General features: G+C 37.2%; 1 protein-coding gene across 1 annotated transcript in view; it reads right to left on the bottom strand.

Annotated features, from left to right (window-relative positions):
* Positions 1-22,890, bottom strand: part of ROBO1 (roundabout guidance receptor 1) — a 580,691-nt gene that overhangs the window by 51,670 nt on the left and 506,131 nt on the right. The window contains exons 8-14 of the mRNA XM_056496975.1: positions 10,184-10,308; positions 8,158-8,329; positions 5,491-5,696; positions 4,002-4,083; positions 3,686-3,854; positions 3,421-3,587; positions 292-413 (exon numbers count right to left, since the gene is read on the bottom strand). Coding sequence (XP_056352950.1) covers positions 292-413; positions 3,421-3,587; positions 3,686-3,854; positions 4,002-4,083; positions 5,491-5,696; positions 8,158-8,329; positions 10,184-10,308 — 1,043 coding nt within the window. The remainder of the gene's footprint in view (positions 1-291; positions 414-3,420; positions 3,588-3,685; positions 3,855-4,001; positions 4,084-5,490; positions 5,697-8,157; positions 8,330-10,183; positions 10,309-22,890) is intronic.

Genomic DNA, 22,890 nt, shown 5'->3' with positions numbered 1-22,890 from the left:
CAAAGGCTTCAGAATATGACTTAGGAGGGCTTTGATCAGTCCTTTAGCTTCCAGAGGAGGACTCTGAAACCCTCACCATACTGTAAACAGCACTTTCTATGGAGACAAAGATGGAGAAAATGGGTAAAATTTAATGAAGTAGAAAAGCAAAACACAAGCAGCACTCTTCCCAGAGAAAAACATTTGCAGTCATACAAACTACTCAGCTTCCCAAAGTGTGACCCCACTGCAGTTGAAGCAGCACATCTCAGCAGCACAGGTAAGCACCACAGGGTACAGATCTGTACTCACAGTCCAATGAACTTCAATTGAGGAGGAGGAAAGGATAGTAGGGTTGTGCAGATGCAGCACCACGTCACCCAGCTCTCTCTGGACCTGCTTGTGATCCACACCTTGGCTTGTTGGCGGAACATCTGCAATAATTTAAGATTCCATTCTCACAAGTACACATGGTTGTTGAAATAAGTACATGTAAATACAAATGAGTATGTCAGAAAGCATATGATGCTATCACTAGTGAAGTTGAACCTAAGTACTTCCTAATCATGTAAGAAAAAAGTACATGAAGCATTTTCTTGAGCAAATCACCAGCATTTGGGCAGTGCCAACTCAAGACACTGCAATTCCCTTGACAGAAACATGAGGTAATGCTGCACAAAAAGGCACACCACACTCAGGGGCAGCTTTGGTAAATGGCTACAGCAGCATCTCTTTATTCTTTCCTGCCGGGAAAAGAAAACATTCTATTGTTCACTGCCAATTCCAAAAGACCAGGAAACCTATAATGAACAGCAAAGAAGCTGTATCTTTAAATAAATTCATGGCAAAATAATATCACAACATAATGTTAACAATCAGAGAAAAGATAAATTAGTGCAGCATCTCTGATGGCAAGAGGCTTCTGTAAACAAGAGGCAGAGTCCAGTTGAGGGTTGAATGGATTGTCTGATATTTGGTCCATCCTATAGCTGGGAGGATTATTCATATGCAGAAAGGGACAAATTCCTCTCAAAACACGCAACAGTACAATGAAAACACATATTTTTTGCATATTGAGCCCTCGGAAAGAGCTTTTAACTGAAATGGAATGACAGTCAGACGTGTAAAATTTACAGGGTAATCACTAAGAGAGTATCTGAAACACGTACTGTGGAAACAGAGTAACAGCTTCTGTTCTAGGTTCACATCTCACTCCTTGATCACTTCATTTTAAACAAATACCATGCTGACTATGGCTAAAATGCTATGACTGGAAATTCATGAAAAGTACTTGCAGAGATTACTAGTGAGGTTAATGTGTAGGCAGTGAGTGACAAATCTGGATTCTTAGCAAGTAACATCGGTAATAACAAAAGAACAAAACCAAAAAAATCCTCCACTGAGGAACTGCTATATCCCCATGCAGCATGTTCTGCAAACAGTCCATTATCACAGTATTTTCCCCTCCCAAAGTTTGAAAGCATTAAAGATAAAAGCTTCTGTTTGGGAGCATTGCCTAAATATCACCCTGCTCGGAATGTAACAGGAAAGCCAGTGGAATAATTAGTTCTGGCTTTGCTAGTCAAAAGAGATGAGTCATCCACAATATGGACCAAACTAATCACAGGCTCAGCCATTTGCACATCTGTGCTATAAAATGAAGTGTGTGCTCTCTTGTTTCAGCTCCAAGCTTCCACAACAGGGACTGTCAGTGAAAACACCCAAGAATGCAGATGTTAAGTTTTGTAAAGTGTAAAGAGGAAGGTACTGCTGAAGGGATGAAGGCACTGAAGGTAGTAATCTACCTTCGTCTTGGTTTGTGGACTGAAGATGCAGTTAGAATAGGATTATACAACCCTCTAGGCAAAAGTGAACTGGGTAATTTTTGCTTAGCTAGGCCACAACTTAAACAAAAATGAAATGGTATTGGAAGAAGAGCAGAACTGGTCTAAAGGACTTGACACTTGATTATATTTCTTAAAACTGGAGAAAATTGTATGTATTAGTTATTTTCATTGTGGTATTGTGTGGCTTTTGGGTTTTCAGCTCTACTAGGTGCTCATAGAACAGTGAAGATTTTCCATGTCATTATAAACCATTCAGTTGAGTGAACAGAACATTTGCTGTTTCTCAAAATCAGGTCAGTAATCAGTTTGGAACAGACACAATACCTCTTCTCATCTCCAGAAATGAAACTACACTACATGAAAAACAGGCTCGTGCAGCTCTATTCCCAGAAATCAGGAATCACTAAAAGGTTATTAAATCTCTCTTTGGTAAAAAACTTGGGAACCTGTGCAATCCTGATTTTCCATGTGGCTGTGACTCTGCTGTCCATATATATACACTGAAATTGTCACCCATCAGGAGAAAGGCACAATACCAAAAGGCATCAATGTGAAACTGGTCACTCCCCAGGGGAGATGAGACAGACTTGCTTTCAGACCAGCTACAGAAAACATGAGAAGTCACCAAAGGAAAAGGCTTTGTTTCCTTTAGAGAACTTCCTTTCAAAAACTAACATGTACTTACTTACATAAACAAAGAAACAAACATACAACACAGACACTCTTAATAAGCCAGTGGGTCAATTTCTCCAGTAAGTAAGAAGATCAGAAAAACAAACAAACAAAAAATACGATCTCTATCACTTTTTCTTTGGAAAAACGTGTGTTTAGTTTTCTTTTCCCCTTCTTAAGAATCTAAGCTTTTCACTGGAAAAATGCAGGCTTCAGAGCTACAATGCATGATTCCCTGTACATCATCCTAAGTGTCATTTATTGGCTACAGTGAACACAAAGATAGTTTTAATTTTACATAGCTGGACTCAGTCCGTAGCTGGACTTCAGTCACAGCTGGAGTCAGTGGATGACTCTTCATTCACTTCTACCCAGACTTTTCCTCCACTTGGCTATCTATAAGCTCTGCTTTCTACCCTATTTCACTTCCAACAGTTGTACTATGGAAACACTTGTAACGTACTGCCAAAACCCCTTTACTGGTTCATGATGCCAAATTCCTTCAAATTTTCAACTTTTCTCTTTCCTATTGCAGCAGAAATCAACTTAGATTACATGCTGTTTCTCTCCCTGTCTCAGTCTTAAGCCTAATTTGATTCACTGGACATAGTAATAACATTTCCATGGAATTTGAGGATTTGTGTGGGAACTCAAAAAAAACCAGGGATTACTTTGGTTGCTAGCAAGAGCTGTTCTGCAAGTTGTAACTACCTTTGGATAACAGATACTAGGCAATGCAACATGCTGTGAGAGTCTGTGTTATAGAGAAATGCAAGTTTAAACACTGTATTTTACTGTAGTATATATTATAGCCAGGATAGGTAGGCTGTCCAAAGCTACCAGAATTCCTGCATCTGGTATTGTTTAGTCAACTTGTGACAGCTGCTGTGGACACCCAAAATGCTCAGTATCAAAAACTTACCTTGAGTTTTCACTGGATCAGATATTTGGCTTGGGTCGCTCAGCCCATATGCATTAGCTGCTCTCACAAGGAAGAGATAAATTGCATTAGGTTTTAGCCCTTTAACTGCAAAACTCTCAGTTTTCACATTTTCAGCTACAGTCTGCCAGCTGCTCCCTGATGCATGGCTAAGGATAAAGCACACAACAGCAGGTTAGCACGAGGTTCTTTAGCAGCACATCACATGTAAACACACAGACAGCAAGATCACAGGAGACTCACACACCTGAAGGCCTCAATGATGTAAGAGGTTGGGGTTGCACCTGAATTCAAATTAGGTTGCCATGACAGTGTTACTGTATTTCTGCTGACATCTGTAACCTCAGGCTTTGATGGAGCACTAGGAATCAAGTTTGGGTCAGTGGGTCGTGGTGGCTGCACTGGGACTCCAAACTCTGACAAAAGGAGAGAGAAATGCTGAGTGTGGACAGGCAGCAGCTGTAAGCTAAAGACTGCTTACATCTGCACAGAGTCAGATAACTTCTGCATTTCAGTTTCTGCCTTTCCTGCAAGTGTTTTCTCTGAACAGAGGATGGATTTACCTTGGACCTCTATGAATGCACTCCAGGTGGCTTCGCCGCTCGGCGTCGAGGCGATGCAGGTGTACCGGCCCGTGTCGCCCAGCTGAATGGGAGAAGAGCAATGCTTGAAGCAATCAGGCACTCACTGGGCTAGAAATGTCATTACAGCTCTCTAGGTTCACCCATGAATGTGGATCATGAGTATCAGCCTGCAAAACTTCTGCAGCAGAAACTCCTTCCACTAGAAGTTACGGTTTTGACAAAAAAAAATGTTGTTTTTTTTGTTTTTTGTTTTTTTTTTTTTTGAGCAGCCACAAAAGAATCAGAAATGCTGCAGATTCTAATTTTATGTTAACTATTCTGTAATGAGCAAACTGATGGCCATTTCCCCCAGCATTTATTCCTTACTCTGCAGAGGTCCTAACAAATAAATTGAGAAGGAACTCAGATGACAAGACCCCATGCAACTGTCAGCCCTCTACATAAATAAAGCCTAGGGATTTATCAGGACTGGAGCACTGGAGAACATGTCATCCTTAAAGCAAAGCTTAAATATTGCACAGGGTACATATGGGGCTCCCTGTGTAAGTATAAATTCCATCTTACAGCAGACCCAAAAAAGAATCTCCATATGCTATCCTCATCCAATTCTGAATGTTGGATTATTTGTCCATATGTGACTTAATCACATTTCAAAAGTGTTTCTTTTTTTCCCCAAAAAAGAAATGCTATCCTCCTCAGGTCCCAGCCTCAGCAGATGAACTGAAGGGAAGTGATCAAAAATCAGAGATTCAAGCTCTGAGCCAGTCTAACTTGTAATTGGCAGCAGGGCAACTCTAGGGAATATGGTAAAGTGATGTATTCAGCCTAACCTAAAAAGAAAATTACTCCATTTCAAACCACAGAAAAGATAGCAGAGAATATCCAATATGTTACAACTCCACATTTTAGAGCATTTTAAAGTGTGCAATGCATGACCAGCAGCAATACTGGCCAGGTACTATAACTCCCTGAGGAAGCCAGGTATTTGTATTTGACAGGTGGTTAACCATTTTGAGCTTTGTTACACTGATGAGTGAGCATGTTTAAACATTAAAAACTCTTAGAAAAAGCTGTGTACACAGCTCTATTACTGAATATGCTAAACAAAGGTTTTCTTTATAAACATTTGAATTAACAAGATCATTTTAATCTATTAGTGCCAAAGCCCAAATAATGTAATGATTTGTCTCACTGAAATACATTCCCCTTCAAGTTTTAAATACCAAATAATTCCCTTAATTAATACCTCTTTACAGCATTTTTCATTATGAAATCTGAAATAATATGCCCTAGGCAGGTGTTAAGCATAAAGAATGCACTATCTGAAAACATGAAGTATCAAATATTTTAGTACATATATGTAACCTTCCATTAATTCTCAACATAGAGTTTACTGCATCAAAAATGCCTGGAGGTGAAAGCACAAAATGAAACAAAAGAAGAGGACACATTTGCCAGCTCAGGCTACCTTGGCATATCTGATCTGCAGTGCTCCTGTCTCCAGCTGCTTGATGCGGGAGTCTTGGGTGGAAATGAGGATGCCATCCTTTTTCCAGAGGATGGTGGGCATTAAGGTGCCTGTGGCCACACAGTTCAGCACTAAAGTCCCATCCACAGCTACAGTCTGGTTGACGGGGCCCTGCCGGATGACAGGGGGAGGCCGGTCTGCAATCACTGCCAGAGAAACAACAGGAAAGGCATTTCTGCAACTGGAAGCAATTTTCTAATCACCTAAGCAACAGCAGTTGCTTGAGGCTTTGAAACAAACTAAAAATAATTAAACAAGTGATTAAAGTTGGAGGCATGCATTATTCAGGGCAGCGTGCATTATTATGATGCACAGGATGTTTAAAATGTACACAGTGAAGTATTTTCAGAACAGAGAAAGTATTGCATAACACTGCTATCCTCCAGGCATTCTCCAAGTCCAGTGTCTTTATGAAGTGATAATGGAAAAAGAAAGGATTTCCCAGATTCTTTGGCAAGGCACAAATTTCACCTTTTCCATCTTTCACCACTGCCAGGCCTAACACAGCTCATACTTCCAGCATTTAAAGACAGAGAAAAAGGAGGTGGGCAATCAGGGGATAACATCACAAATACCTGCTCCTTAAATAGCTATTTTTTATGTGCCACCAACTCATCTTGGTGCTGTGCCCTAATAGTGAGTAGTAGGGTAAAACAAACACAAATGGGTGGAGCCATTTTGGAACGATTTCGTCTATGAAATATTTTTCAAGTAGTTTCTGACTTTTATGATGACTTCACAGCCACCAAGAAAGTTCCACAATCCCATTGTCTATGTCAATTTTAATACATCTTTCACACAATGGATATTAAATGCTATTGATGGGTTATTTAATTATACTGCACAGCAGAATATAAACCAGTCTAATATTCACAGAAAAAAGAATGGTAGTCTTCCATTATTCAGAAAAGAGGTAAAAGTTATCTTGTTGTGTTTCAGGGTCTGCTTTACCTATACCATCCAAGATGACATGCACTGACGATCTGAAAATAGCCATAATTTTAAATGCCATAAATCTGTTCAGCAGTGGCATGGAGCTCAGTAACTTAAAAACTGGTTTGGTAGCTGAAATATAATCCTGAAGTTCTGATAATTTGTGAGAATCAGATATTTCTAAATTACTTTTCTTAAAAACAGACAGGATGTTAGCACTGTTTTTTCTGGCTACAGTCCAACTCCCATAATTTCATTTGCATGTTCAAATGACATTCTGTTTTCAACTGCATTATTTATCCTTTAGTTCTTGTCTCAACCTGTTGCTACACACTTTAAGGCCATTACAATCTTTCTCTGCAGAGACAGACAAAATAAGCCCATTTATAATTTGCATTTGACTTTGACAAGTTTGTAAAGAACTTTGCAGTTGGCAAAGGTAAGGAGTTGACTGATCTGTGCTTTATAGGAGAAATCTAATGACACTGAAATTCATGGCTGATTTAAGTCCACTGAAGTTGATGCCAACTCCTCCTACCATTAGGAAAACCATTCATTGGTTTCAAAGGCATTCTAATACCTTTACAAATTTTCAGCCTATTATCCCTTCAGTTTTATAAAAGTACCAGAAACTGTCCCAAGACATTATTAAAAACATCTACCCATCAGATCAATCCAGAGACTATACTAAAGAAAATGCATTTAAACTGATTATTTCCAAATTCCAGATGGCATAAGTCATTAGCAGAAAACTGTTATAAGTTTATTTCTCACCCTGCCATGGCCTTCTCCCCAGTGAAAAAATGGAAAAAAAGAGAATTAGGAAATGAGGTTTATGATTTGTAAAGAACCAGAATGATGTAGTCCTATCCCTCCCATGTCAATCCAGGGGGAGATAAAGAAACAATTTTTATCCTAAAGGTTCACTTCATGTTTCTAGTACTTTATTATTTCTATGTTTTCTACAGGGCAAAAGGCTATTTTATGGAATCTCTTCTCAGACAACAGCTTCCGTCTGCTCAAATTTTCTCTCTCATCCTCTTCCTCTGTAAATTCTAAGATTAGTATTTTCCCTGTTGATTTCTGCTATTAAAAATAAGAAGTATTTCCAATAATTGGCAAACTGGCCTCACACCAGCATGCATTACAGCTTGTAGTCATGCTCCCTGTAGCTTTTTTACCTTGTATTTTTTCCTACCTACACTTTAAAAGGGATGTATACTTTCTACGTTATTCTACTGATCTCCATACAGGTTGATACTTATTTTCCTAGCTAAAACACAATACTATGAAACAGGGAAAAAATCAGGTCAATGGAAGTTCTAAGCAAATGGCCACACAATAAAAGGGATAAAGAACAAGGCAGCATGCAATCTTAAAGTAATTTAAATCCAGTGGGGGAAGCTAAAAAAGAGTCAGATAAAAATTACCAGATCTGACAAAAATCCATACACTGAATATACTTACCAAATACAAAATGGAAATAGAGAGTTAGACATCATCCAGAATTCTAAGCCCCTGAGAGATGGCCAAAACAGGATTTTTATGTTCAAAGAAACATGCAATCCACATTTATGCAAAACAGATTTCAAAGAAGTGTCACATCACCACACTGCTGTCTTCAAATAAAAAATAAAAAAAAACTTGGAAATGATAAAATGAATCTATGATTACCATCTGTAACTTCCAAGTAGGCTTTTGTTATGATACTTCCTGCAACATTTAAAGTCTGGCAGATGTAGTAGCCAACATCAGATCTCTGGACATTGGTGATGGTGAGGTCTCCTGTCTGGGAAACTGAAAATCGGCTGGATGACTGAGGGGGCTGGTATGAGAAAAGCAGATTCTAAAAGATGTACAGGAAAGAAAGTGGGGGAAAAAATAGGTTAAATAAATTCAAACATCGATAAGCATAATTTTAATATAGCTAAACAAATTAATCTTTTCATATTATACAGAAAACATTCTGCTCTTCATGTCTTAAGCATGTCTATGCCACAATGTGAATAGCTTCTGTAGGATTTTTTTAATGATAAAATAGGTGTAGATATGCACATGCAATTCTGCAAGACTTTTGGGATTGCTCTAACACTCTTTAGGATCAATACTAGACTTTGCACAAAGTGCAAAGAGTCTAGTGAAGAACAGGAAATGTACAGATATTGCAATGGTGCAAGCAACTGTGGTGAACCTCAGTAATTTGCTTTAATGTTCTTTTTTAGAACTTGCTCCAGGGCATTTGTTTGCTTTCATTTAAATGCAGATGGTGGTTTACTTATCTGTACTTTAACATTTGCCTTCCTACAAATGGAGCAGTTTTTAAAAAAGAGATGCTCTGTAGGTCTCTGTGAATAGAGTGTTTGTGTTTATTAAAAGTCTTACAACACTGAATCCTATGCCTATTTAGACAGACTGACTATGAAGTACATAGTATTTACCAAAAATCAGTTGGGGGTTAAATTTCTCCCTCTGGATGAACAACTTGTGAATAATATAGGATCACAGAGGGTATATTTATCTCTTTTTCTTGGCTAACTACAGTTTGATTTTCAAAAATTTTCCAAAGGTAAGGGACACAATATTCTCCACGATGTACAGTTGACCTCCTCTTTCATTTCTCTCAATCATCACAAGTGGTCACCACTCAGCAGAGTAAAAAATGAGTGAAAAAATATGTACTAGATAACACATGGCAAAAGAAAGAGAGAGAAAGAGAGAAAGAGAGAGAAAGAAAGAAAGAAGAGTAATATACTGCAATATATATATATATCTCACAGAAGATTATCATCTAAATTTACGTAGCAGTCTAGTTGTACTTAGGTATTCAGACAGAAATGTTGCAAATGGAGTAAAGAAGTCCATCTCCAAACATTCTCAATTTCTCTGCCCTATTGTTTTGTAACACAAAGAACCCTATCATACACTCTTGCACCATTCATTCCTTCATTCACAGGAAAACCAGAATCCAATATTCCTTCTTTCCTTCCAATAAAGAATACTTTGTGTCACATCCCTCCTTCAAAAGATGACTCTGAAAGAAAACTGCAGTTCTCTTGCTGTGCTATATTGTGTTTCACCCACTGGCTTTCAATATCTTTTACAAAGAAGATGAAAATAATTTTCCCTCCCATTCAAATAAGGCACTTGGGAGAAAAAGTGGCCTATTCAGGTATGGTCTGTCAGTCAACTGATGGAGTGGGAAAGTAGTCCTCATCCCAGAACGAGAGTCCTACCCATGCAGTGATGCAGATCCATACAGCAAATAGTTTAGTTTGCCATCAACTCAAAAACACATGGCAAGCTAACAGCTGCACCATAAACCCAGAGCCAAACTTGCTGAAAATCTGGGAGTGTTTGGGGTTACAACCATGTTTCAGCATAAGTCATCTGTCCATTTCTTAAAAATTCTCCCTGTTAGGTGAAATAGATTATCAAAGTAGTGAAACATGGAATGTTTCTAATTGATTCACAGGTTTATTTTTACATGGAGAAAACAGAAGACAGAAAACATAGATCTGTTCTGGTAATACTGACATCACTTAGCACACACGTGCCTTAGAAGTGAAGAAAAAGTATCCAGCATCCCCAAGCTCTAAACCTGCTTTCCCCATCTTTACAGCAATAATTATAATACTTTTCTCTCATGTGAAATAATTTCTTGAAGAAAGTGCCAGGAAGGAGGACAGAAAGGCTGTTTCACCTGACTCCCTTCTCTCCTCCAGAAGATGGCTGGCTGAGGGTTTCCAGTTGCTTCACACTGGAAAGTCACTGTTCTCCCCAGTGCAGCTACCTGGTCTCGAGGCTTTACAACAAACTGTGGAGGCTCTGAAAGGAAAACACCAAAAATAAATAAACCACACTGCCATCAGATGACTGGAAAGAACAATTTGCCTCCTGAGTTTTAATGGTATAAACCAGAACAGTTAATTTCTTTAATAAGTAGAGGCAGCACAGTTAAGGTCTCTAACAGCCACAGCTTCAGCATCACTCAGATCATATTTTCTGTGTCTAGACCTTATAATTAAAACTCTGACTGTGCAACATGTGCTTTTAGTGCTGACCCAGTGTACAAGGAAATAAGTCCCACCAGCTTGATGAGACAATTTGCAGAGCAACAGTCACCAATACAAACAAATCTGCTACAATTTGGTTTTTAAAGGAGGAATAGGGCTGCAAGCCAGAATGGAGAAATCTTTAAGGGACAACTGGTCCAGAGGTCACCAGGGCTGCAAGACACACTGCTGAGTAACTACAAATTAAGGTTTACATACACAAAACTCATCATCTCTGACTTAGGAAAGCTGAGGAGAGAAAAAGCCCTTAAGTGCTTATATAAGAGACTTTTGATGTAGTCATGATCTCAAAAAAATGTGAAGCCAAAAGCCCAAGAAATACTATTCAAATAATAACCACTTAAAATCTCCAGTTCAAACACAGTGAGAAGGAATGAATTTAAAGGAACAGCAGAGCTAAATGTCTTCTTCATTTACATAAGCAAGAGCATGTTCAAACAAAATATATATGCAAATGAAGGCAAATTTGAAACATCTGCTCAGCCTAACATTATAAATATTGCCAGCATTGTTTGATTTACACTGACTTCAACAACCCCTTCATCCAGTAGTAAGTGGAATGTCAAAAAATCATGTCAGTCACATTAAAAAAAAAAAAAAAAAAATCAGCATAGATATCTTGGTGATGCTAACATAGAAAAAAAAATCTAGCATGTTCTATAGGCTGTTAACTCTAGCTTCTTGAAAAATGTGCATTAAATCCAAGCCCATTTATTTATTAATTTCCAATTCTTTCTAATCATCTGCCTAAAACTAATTATGCTCTCCTCTACTCTGGATTGAGAATAAAGGGGATGTTTTGTATCTGACTTTAGGAAATCGAATGAATTTGGTATTTGTTTCCTTTTGTTTTTCCCTTGTGAACACTGATGTTTTCACAAGATTTTCCTTTAAAAATAGTGTAAAATATGTAATGCAAAGATGTGTTCTCTAAACATAAAGTAGTAGTGGCTTTACCAAGAATGAACTCAGTAACACTTAAGTCCTTTTATTAAAAAAAAAAAAAAAAAAATTGCTTTCAGTGTTCCTGTGGGCCAATTCTCGCAGTTATCTGTTCCCCATGCCTTGTGTCTACTCCCTGGTGAGTTCATATCAGAATATATTCTTCCTCCACCCCTCCTGCTTCGAGAGGAATTTTTGAAGCATAACACTATTGTCTATATTTGGATGCAAATGCTACCTTTCCTAGCATTTCCTTAGATAAGAAACCATGCAAAGTGAAGCCAAGATTGACCCACTGTAATTAGCAGACTTCAAAACATTTAGCTCTGAAATGTTCAGCCAGTACCTTGGAAGATGATGTGGGAAGGCTTTGACATGACAGCACATTTATTTGGAAGGGAGGGGTTTGTGAGGCATGGGGAGGAAAATGGAGATGAGGGTGAATCACCTTTGTTATGCTGCTAGATTCTAGTAACAAGAATAAATTTAGCATACAGTTAAATTTAGGGTTTGGCTGGTTCTGTACTAGCCTGTGACACAATATGGAATTGAGGGTTTCTAAACCCAGTGCTTGAGGATTTATGGGGTTTCAGATTTCATTGAACTCAAGGACAGGTACAACCATAAAGAAAATAAAATTATTCTGACCACTGGAGAAATAGCTGGATGGTTGTGATTATAGTACCTCAAGATGACCATTCAGGGACTACTTAACACAAAAAGGTAGGAGGGATTTAGTCTTATAGGCAGTCATGGTAGAATTTATAAAATATAAATAGGTACATATTTCTCTAAGTATTACTCTAAATACATATTTTATAAGGATATTACTCAAAATATATGCATATTGCCCGTATATATATTATTCTAAATCTATTGCCATTAAGGTAAATAATAAAAATCTTATTAGCTTCAATGTTAAAAGAATTAAACAGGGTTAAGTGAAACTTTTTTTAAATTCCATTCTATGTTAACTGTACTGGAAGCTTTTTCACTGTCTTTTTTTTTCAGTATTAGTTTCATTTCACAACTTGAGTCACACACATGTGATATGCAATGATGAGACTATAAAAGATGCCAAAATAATAAATCCCCAAAAGAAAATAACAACTTTTACCTGGGAAACCTTTTAACCAAACATGATTTTTTTAGCACACTTTGAAGTTCAACCCATGCAGTCAGTGAAGAAAGCAGACATTAGGATTTGACTTGATACATCATATAAAAACAGAGAGAAAATTTGCAACCCATTACCTTTCTCTTTGCCATTAAGTTACCCAAACTTCATGCAGAATTTATTCTGTTCGATGTGTCTTGCCAATGACAAGTAAAAGATGGGAGCTGGGTGGTTGGAGGAGATGGAAGGGGATGGATGGGAAGGGGAGGAGAAGTTCCCGTCACAGTGACACGATGACTAGAAGATGGCCAATAAAATTTCAACTTACCAGACACAACTAAAAACAAAAACAAAACAAAAAAGAAAACATGGAATAAATAAAACTGAACAACATGAAACAAAGCAAAGAATAAAGCAAAATTAAAAGAAAAAAATTAAAAATGGACCCTTGGTAAGGACCTTAGGAAGCAAACACATATTCTGATATATGAAAAATAGGTTCATAATGTTGAGCAATATTTTTATATTTTTATTTATAAGCAGCAGTCTCTATCAAATACTGAAAGTAGGTGGTAGAGGAAAATGGGTAACAGACTGAAATACTGGCCAGGCAGCCTGGGTTCTACTCCAAGCCTTTCTAATGAACTGATGTGTATCTTGAGTAAAATACTTTTTTTTTTTCCACTACAGTATCATTATTCATTTGCATCAAGATCTTTCCATAGTAAAATTAACTTAAAATGTTCAGTAAATATCAATCCACAACATTGCTGAAATGGAACAGTAACATTTATAGCCTTCCTAAAGCATCCAAACATTCACAAATGGAATATACTTTTCTGAAGCTAATATCTATAAAAAAAGAAAGTTTTTTAAATAATTAATAATATGCTAAGGCATTTAGGCCACACACAAATCTCTTCAGTATAGAATTGCTGTGTCAAGGTCATAAGGCTGACTATTAAACTGTAAATGCAAAGTAAACCACAATTAAAACTAGTTTGAAAAGATTCTTAACCCTTTTCTTTGTCCCCCAAACCTGAATTTCATTAAAATATTCCAAACCATACATTTATTGCAAAATATTAGCTTTTTCAATTGAAATGATCAGTGGCAAATTATCAAATATTAAATTATCCTTCAACCATAACTCAAAATTTTAATGAACTTTGAAATGGCTCAGAGCTTGGCAAAGTAACTTTGATTATAAAACAAAGGCATGTTAGAAAGTATTCCAACCTTTATCAGTGATAGAAAGAACAGATTGAAAATAAAAAGCCAGAAATAATGCATTTTGAAAATATAGATAAACAGATACTGATAAAGAAAAAAGAAAAGAGTTTAAAAAAAAAGGTTATTTGGTGATAATTACAGTAAAGGTCCAAAAATATACAGATTTTTTAAATGCATGCTACAGTTTTATCACTTTATGTTGAGAATAAACAAGTTCTTGTTCAGCATGGGCACACTTTTGTATTGAGTAGCTAAGGAACCTCAATTCACCATCCTCTGATAAACACATGCAGGAAACCAATAATACCCACTTTGCCAACATTCATTAGGCATGAGGAATCTTGGCCTCCTCTTCTAATAAATACAGAGGACTCCAGGTGTAGTACAAAAATGAAGCAGAAAGAGAATCAGATAGAATATAAGATTTTGGAGCATGTTGAAGACAAGAAGCTGCAAGTGCATATGCCAAACCCAGATCAACAAGATTTGAGTTTTAGAAAAGACTTTATTTTTTTAATAAGGAAATAATTTCAAAGAGAGGAAGTTTAAATTACCATTTTCCAAAGATTTGAGTTTTAAAGAATTATTCTGGATGTGCACTAGCCTCCTTTAAATGGCATTTCTCAAAAAGAAAATTAGTGCATTACTCTGCTTGGATTATCTGTACGTCCACAATTCCTAGGAGGAGTGACCAAGAAATGCTACACATGAATTCTTCAGAGAAATCTGCTCTTCCCCAAGATTCATCTCCCAGGCACTCTTGTTTGTGTGTAACTCTATATTTCTCTGTAACTGCAGCTTTTTTAACTGAAAACTCTTTACTAAACTTGCAATTACATTCTGATGTGGTCTGGAATTAGAAATGATTCTCCACAAAACACAACCCATTGTACATGAAACAGCCTGATAAGAGACTTAATGAAGTTAAATTCTTGCACAGAGAAAGCAACTCTAAATTATATTTTTTTATTTGCTGAGTAGTGTCAAGAAGAGGGAAGTTCAGCCTTCTCAGTAGCAATGCAGAGCTGCTCAAGTCCTCTACTGCAAACTCACTGGAAAACACCTAACAGATAGAAGAAACTTTACTTGAGTGCTAAATTATATTTCTACAAATTAAATTAACTTCTAAGTGCTGAATTTCCCCTTTTTTTTTTTATTAGACATTTTTTAGTGTAGGTCAAAAATAACCCTGTCAAGCAAATATATGTTTTTGCCCACCTGTGAAAACAGAGTGGATACTGATACATGAAAATAAATCCCTGTAGAAACAGGGCATCACATTGGTTGCAAAGGAAAGGGCAAATGGTGAAGTTGCATAGAAAAATTTGAACAATTCTGTCAGAGGAATATAATGTGGTTTCAAAGAACAACAGTAATAGTGACATCTACAACAAAGACCACATTCTTAGTTTGATTTGCAGGCTATTGATATCTAAGGTTACTAAAACTGAGAAGCAAAGAGTTTTTCCTCTATTATAGCACATATTATTTGACACCACTTTCAATTACAAAGTAAATTAATTTTCCCTACGCTAATCATGGCTTTTCACATGGCAATTAGGTGGAATAACCTGTTTGCAAAGACAGGAAGTTAGCGTGTAAAACCACAACTACCAAAGGAATAATATTTTTGCCTTTCGTATAATTTCCTTGACATGCAAAACTTTTCAGGGAAGACGTGTCCAGTCACTGAACAAAAACCAAAAGAAAAGCAGTTTCTAGTCTAGTGACGTGATCTTTTAATGCCTTATTCTTTCCAGCAATCCTATCAACCTCAGTGGGACTATTGGTATCATTAAATCCACTCACAGGAGTAGGAATTTACAGTTTTAGGACTTAAGCTACAGTCTAGTACAGTTGCCAGATGTTAATGGAGCAACTATTACATTTGACAGATGTAGTTTTGTAGGTTCACATGATAATCAGGTTGGAAGAAAACTTGGAGGTCTCCATTCCAATCTCCTGCTCAAGAGGGTCAGCTACAGGGTCAGTCAGGGATTGATCCAGTCAGAACCTGAAAAATTTCAAGGAATAACAATGTGCAGACTCTGGCAGCCCACTCTGCTGCTTGGCTGTCCAGCAAATGAAGAAATGCCTTCTCACATCCAGCCTCAAATCTGCCTTGTTCCAACTCAAATCCATTGTCCCTTGTGCTCCCTCCATGCACCACTGGATGAGCCTGGGTCTGTCTCACCCTGAGGTCTCATTTGAGACCTCAACAGGCTGTGTGCAATGCCTACATCTCAAAAAGACACATTTTGCAGCTCTCCTCACAGAGGTGAATGCTAATATTTATCTAGTGTTTCTCTAGAACCCACTGGTTTCCGCATATATTGAATAAAATATTAAAATGTTGCATCCCTTTCTTAGTCTGCCATTAGGGAAGTTAGAAGCTTCAAGTACCCCATTCTTGATAGCTTGGTAGCAATTAACTATCTCAAAAGAAGTGAAATTATAGAAATTTTCATTTATGTATACTAATAAGATGCTTTTGAGATCTTGAGATCCAAGGTGGTACTTAACTACTAAAGAGTATTTTTTTCAGCATGTTTAATACTCATTAATTATTATTCTCACTATTACTATTTACAAATATCTTCCAGGTGCTTGGAAGATATCCTGTTATTTAACTGACATAAGCTGAATACTTTTGATTATTTAAAAAAAAAGTCTAAATGCCTCCTTCTGGACACTAATAGAAGTTAACTCTACACCAGAAAAATTAAACAATCCCAATTTTCAGGCCAATAATTACACACAAAAATCAAGCTCGTTTCCAAACTTGAGCTTCTGTATAAATACTTGGCCATCTAGAAAATAGTCACAATGAAATTTGGATATACCTTTCAAGGAATTTTGTGATACATTAATCCCATTTCAAGTGAAATATATCAGAGATTGCATGTGCCTGTAGAAATGAAGTGGTAGGAGATGGGACAGGAGTATGAGCAGATGTGCTGGAGTAGACAGTGGAGTGAGAAGCCAGAATTCCCATTTGGATTGCTGGGTACAGACTAGACAGTGAGAGGGGAGAAACAGCAGAGCCAGCAACAGAGATAGCACAGAAATTGCTGTGTTATCTGTCAGGGAGCTGAAACTCAGCTGTTTGTCATCTTCATATGAAATAAACGGGTGAGAAACCCACAGTTCATGACCCCTGAAATGCATGGGCACAGAAAATTTGGGTACAGTTCCATGTAGAAAAAATATAAGAGACTGATTATGTTTAGCAAACTCTGACTTTTCACACCTTAAAAAGCAAATGAACAAGAAATCCTGAACAATTCTAAACAAAAACTCTGCAAAAAGCTGCCAACATCTTCTATTCAAAAATGTGTTTAATTTCTAATTCTTCTAAACTCTGAAATCTTATGAAATAGTTTTTATGCTCAACTATCTGAATGAGGACCGTGAATACCTCCCTGCAACATGACTACCAGATATTTATGTTGGTGTTTTGCAAAACCTATTATTAATGGAGATAGTTTAAGACAATGTGCCATGTTCCATTTCCTATCTGGTGATTTGTAGGCTATTTGTTCTTATCAAAGCAATCTGAAACTCTCAATATCCTTGATATGCACATCTCTCTGCAGTCATTTGTGGGAAGTATCACTTTCTACAGAGAAATAAACAAAAGCCTGAATCTCTTGTTCTGAAAAAAATATAAATGCTGCCATTCAGCTGCCTCCTGGCTTCAGCCTGTGACAAATACAGGAAAATAACACCAGGTACAGTACAAAAGAACTGGGGTATATCACTTTTCATCCTCCCTGGACTCTCTATTTTCAGCTGTCACTTCTTGAGGTCTAAATACATATACACACAATTCACATTTTCCTGGATTTTCTGCTAAAGTTCACATTCATGTGAGAGCAGCCTGGGCCACCCTTGCTCACCATGAATGCTTTCACAGAACGTGGTCCCAGAGCACCAAGGCTGACACAGAGCAGCACAAACGTCTGAGGAAAGGTCTCTCAGCCTGGCGCCACAGCCACAGAGCTCAGCTAAAATGTTTACATGACATTTTTGATGTCTCCAATCAAAAGTGATGACTCGCAACTCCAAATTCCCAGCAAAGGGACTGATCGTGGTTTATTGTATTTATGATGAGTGGAAAAGTTCTGTTTTAGATTGCTGCTCATTTGTCAGACAAGCACTTCTTAATTTTAAAGGAACAAGTGACTACAGTAACTTCAAATTTACCAAACCCAAGAGGATAAAAATCTGATTGGAAAAAAAAAAAAAGAGATTAATTATTTTCTGTAATTTCAATGTGAAGGATGAAATTAAGACAGAAATAGGTGACTTACCAGTTAGAAAAATAGTTCTGAAATTAAGACTACCTTTAGAATTAGTGAAACCCATAAAAATATTTCAGGTTCACAGACAGAAAAGTTATGACGGGGAAAATCCCAGTATCAATTAGTCTTAACATACTTTCAAAGAGTTCTGTAGTTTTTTAAAATTTGTACTTATTCATATTTGTTTACAATTGATTCACATTCCCTCTTCTTTCTGAACACTGAAGACCAGTCGGGTTTCCCTGGTTTCAGCTGAGATAAAGTTAATTCTTAGTAGCTGGTGTAGGGCTGAGTTTTGGATTCAGTATGAGAATAATGTTGATAACACACTGATGTTTTGGTTGTTGCTGAGCAGTGCTTATCCCAAGCCGAGGATATCTCATACTCTGCCAAGTGAGGAGGGAAACAAGAGGCTGGGAGGGAGCATGGCTGGGACAGCTGACCTGGTGTTTTACACAAAGAGATGTTCTATGCTATAGAACATGATTCCCAGTATTTAAATTGGAGATAACCAGGTGGGAGCTGCTGATCATGTTCAGGGAGAAGTTATCCTTCAGTAAGTGGTGAGCAATCAAGTGCATCACTTGTTTCTCTTGAATTTTACTTTTTTCTCTATCTTCATTACTATTACCAGTTTTGTTATCATTAGTATTATTAGCATATTTTACTTTGTTCAATTATTAAAGTTTTCTTATCTCAACCCACAAATTCTGGGTTTTGTTTATTTGTTTCTTGCTATTTTTTTCTGATTTTTCTCCCCATCCCACTTGGTAGAGAGGCATTGAGGGGCAGTTGTCAGAATTTGGAACATCCCTGAACACGGATATCATAAAACATGCAGGTAGCAGCTCAACAGCACCAACACCAGAAAGAATTTTAGAGATGAGCATCAAGCACCATGGACTCAAAATCAGTGATTCTCCATCCTGCAGCAAGCAGGAATGTGCCTTCTCCCAGCTTTTTGCAGTGGGAGCGACAAGCAATTTGTTTTGGCATTAAAATGTCCCAAAGCTTCTTTCTCTCTCTGCTGGTTTAAACTCCACCCTCTGCTGATAAACACAAGATCTGTGCATTAACCAAACCTCCTGCTTGGGTGCTATTCCCATTTCAAGAGCAATTAAATGGCATTGACTCCTTAGGGATTTCTGGCCATTCTCAGATTTAGTTTAAGCTGAGAGGTGTTTCCTTCCTCAACTCTGATTCAAGAGGCTGGACAGTAAAATCTGACTCTGTTTCAGCTGTGTATCAGTCATGTAACTATATTATTTTGAAGTCTGATTTTCAGAATTTTCCCTGTAAAAACCAAGATGAAGAGGGATACACAAGTGTGCATGTTTGTCTATATGTGTGAGGACCTCACTACAAAAATTTGTGGGAAGACAACAGGGTGTGGAAGATACCCATGAGACATGTTGCTTTGCAACTGATACTAGCAAAAAAAATTGAAATAGATCATAATCTGTTCTCCTGCAGGATTCAATGAAGATTTCTAGGATAAAAAAAACAACAAAAAAAAAAAAAGTGGAGAAAGTCTTTTCAATGCAGTTTTAAAGGTAGCATTTCTCAAGTTAATACATGTAATACACAGTTTAAAACATGTATAAATCCTGTGGTCACTGCCTTGAGGTGATAAAGAGAAATCTGACTTATGGAAGGTAGAAGACAGAGAGGGAGAGAGAGGGATTTAAGATTTTCCAGAAGTTCCTCTCCTAGTCTACCTTCCCCCTTCCTTTCTCTGGATCCTCCTAAACCACACTATAAACCAAACATAATTTAGAGAGTGTAATTCCATCCAGAGTAATGTGAAGTCCTGTTTCCCAGGCTTCTCTTTTCAGAGAGGAGTTGTCTTCCCCTGTGTTTTAAATGAACTGAGGTAATTTTAGGCACTGCTGCAATCTAAGTAGTCGTGGCTACAAATATTTATACTAAAGCCTTTTAAAAGAGTGAAAAAATATGAATTTTAAATAAACTGTGTAGAAGTACAAAAAGATTATGATAGATAGATACTATTTGAAGAATTCTTAGGAGCTTCCTACTGCATTTTTTGTCTTATAGTTGAAGATAGTAGAACTGAAAAGGAAACTGAGTGGGATTTTTTTCCCCAGCTGTTTATGATAGCACAGAGTGCTTCTTGGAAAGGAGAACTTGAAATCCATAGCAACCTTCTTATAACAAGTTAAAGCTATTTGTGAAAAGTGGCCAAGGCCCATGATCAACGGATACCAACACACACTAAAAATGCAAGGACAATAAATCTCTGCAGTGCACTAACTTGTGATCATTAAAAAATGTTGGTTTGGGCATGCAGTACTCAGTGAGGAGTACTCTCAGCTGAAATGTATTATTTCAAAAGAAACCTGGATTTCTTCTCATGGGGATGCCAAACCCCCCACATAGAGACAACCCAAGTCTACACTTACTTTCTACTCCAACTTACTTTTCAATAATGTTAACAGGAAGCTAACTGTGACATATTAACAGAATTCAATTATGGGCAGCAAAAAATACAACGTGTAAGAATTCTATGCAAGCCAGACTATCCACCAAGAATTTTTCTGTCACTGAGGCAGAAATGGGAACAAGATGATTTAGGAAATAAGGATGATCTGCAAAAATAAAATAAAACTAAAGAGTTCAGGGACACTTAATATGGTTTTCATACAGCTCTCTGTCAAAAGATGACACTGCTTTCAGAAATTGCTGGTTGTCTGAAAGGGCTATCAGACTTCTCTGGTGGAAAACTGGACAAAACCAGAACTCTCAGGTGACTCCTTCTCTGTACTGAGAGCCAAGGTGTGACCTTAACTGTGCCACAGGAGAGAGCAGCTGTCTAAGATGAGAAGGTGCAAGTCCCAAGTGGGCTCTCATAGGCCAGAGAAAGACAAGAGAACAGAATCCCCTTCAGTGCTGTGTTTAGACAGTATGGAACATTTATGAGAACAAAACAAGCAACCTGGCCCACCCAGACAGCTTTGGTTTTGTTCCTCTGTCTTGTTGTCCTATCCTATACTTAAAAGGATAAAAAGTCATCCCAAACTTCAGGAATTAGCATGTGGTCATAGGACAAGAGGAGCACACAAATACCTCCTGCAGAAAATGATAATTTATATATAACAGTTCAACCTGAACAAGGAATTTTTTTCTTACACTGGAAGATTCTGATACTCAGCCTGCAAGGAAATCAAGTCTACATATAAAGAGGGCAAAATTCTTTATCACCAGTTCTTGAGTGTTATTCAGCACCTAGCAAACACAGCATTTTAGTGTTCAAAGAAGACACAACTCACAGTAACAAATGGTACTCAAAACAACTTATCAAAATAATGTGGATGCACTGGTACTCAGCATTTTTAAATTCTCTGTCTTAAGATCAACTCAGAGATCACTGATGCAAGCAAGCTAACAAAAGTAAGAGACTGTCCTGCAATCACTGTTTTACCCACAGGCTATAAACTGGGCAAAAATAAAGTGCGTATTACCTTCTTACAGATGTTCAGCATAATTTAATAAAGCTGATGTCTATTTGAGAATGAGTATATAGCAGAAGTACTGTTTGATGAACAATTAATTAAAATTATTATTCCTTGCACTCTAATTTTTTTCATAAACCCAAAAATCTTCAAACTCAACAACTTGTAGTAGAATTCTACTTTGCCTATTCCAAAGAAATAATTATTGATATGTTATCTTTAGAACAGCAGTCACAGTAAGTCTGCAGCAGTGAAACCTGATACAAAAGCAATTGCTTTTTCCACAGCCATGGGATTTAGGAAATTTCAGGCACTTGAAAAAAGCCTTCAGATTTTCTTTGCTACTTTTGTTTTAAATTGAATGCTGAAGTATGCTACACAAACCTACTTGCTTCAATTTTCTGCACCGAGTGATTAAAATGCACAATTTTTGAGAACTATACAGTAAATAAACCACTTCCAGCAGTAAAAAAGACTCTAGCTTCAACTTATTTCTGTAGCAACATTTCTCCAAATTATTTGGATGCCTGTTCTACACACTTAAAAACATCTGTCTCAAGTCCTTGTTTCAAAGTACCAAACTGGAGGAAGGAATCTCTAAAGTTTTTATGTTTTATTACAACAATATTGTAAATATTGTTGTCACTGTTGAGAGATTCTATGTAAAAAAACAAACCAAACCAAAACAACCCAACATCCATTTAGCACTTAAAACCCATGGAAGCAGTTATTCATTAAAATACTTACAGATTCCTTCTTTTATCCATATTTTAGAAATGCTTCAGGAATCTTAGTGATCATCACTTGCATCAGTAAGACAAGAACCTTCAGGGCTCTAATCTCTTCTTCAGACAGTTTTCTCATTTCCTGCTGATTAACTTTTAAGATTTCTAGTCTTTCACCAGAAACTGGTGGCAGCCAAACTCCTCAGCTCCTTGATAGAAATCTGACATGCTATCAGAGTTTACTGCAGTCATTAAGGGGGAAATGGGCTCTTTAAGCTACAGAAATCACAGGAGATGGTCTCCTTCCTTCATCCTGCCAAAAGTTTACTAATTAAAAAAAGCTTGAAGTTCCTTGGACAATCATTATTCTTCCTTCCTTTTCAAAGGGAGTGAAGGCAGAATATGGCATCAAATCAGTTCTTTCAAAGGAAGAAATACTGATTTAAAGAGAGAACATGAAGACAAGTTCAGGCTTAAATCCAGATCCTAGTTTTAAAATTCCAGTGGTTAAATTCACTCCTGAGACTGTGAAGGGTCCACTAC

Source organism: Oenanthe melanoleuca, chromosome 1, assembly GCF_029582105.1.
Source record: "Oenanthe melanoleuca isolate GR-GAL-2019-014 chromosome 1, OMel1.0, whole genome shotgun sequence".
NCBI lineage: Eukaryota > Metazoa > Chordata > Aves > Passeriformes > Muscicapidae > Oenanthe > Oenanthe melanoleuca.
Note: the sequence above shows the minus strand (reverse complement) of the source record. Positions and strands in the feature narration are given on the sequence as shown.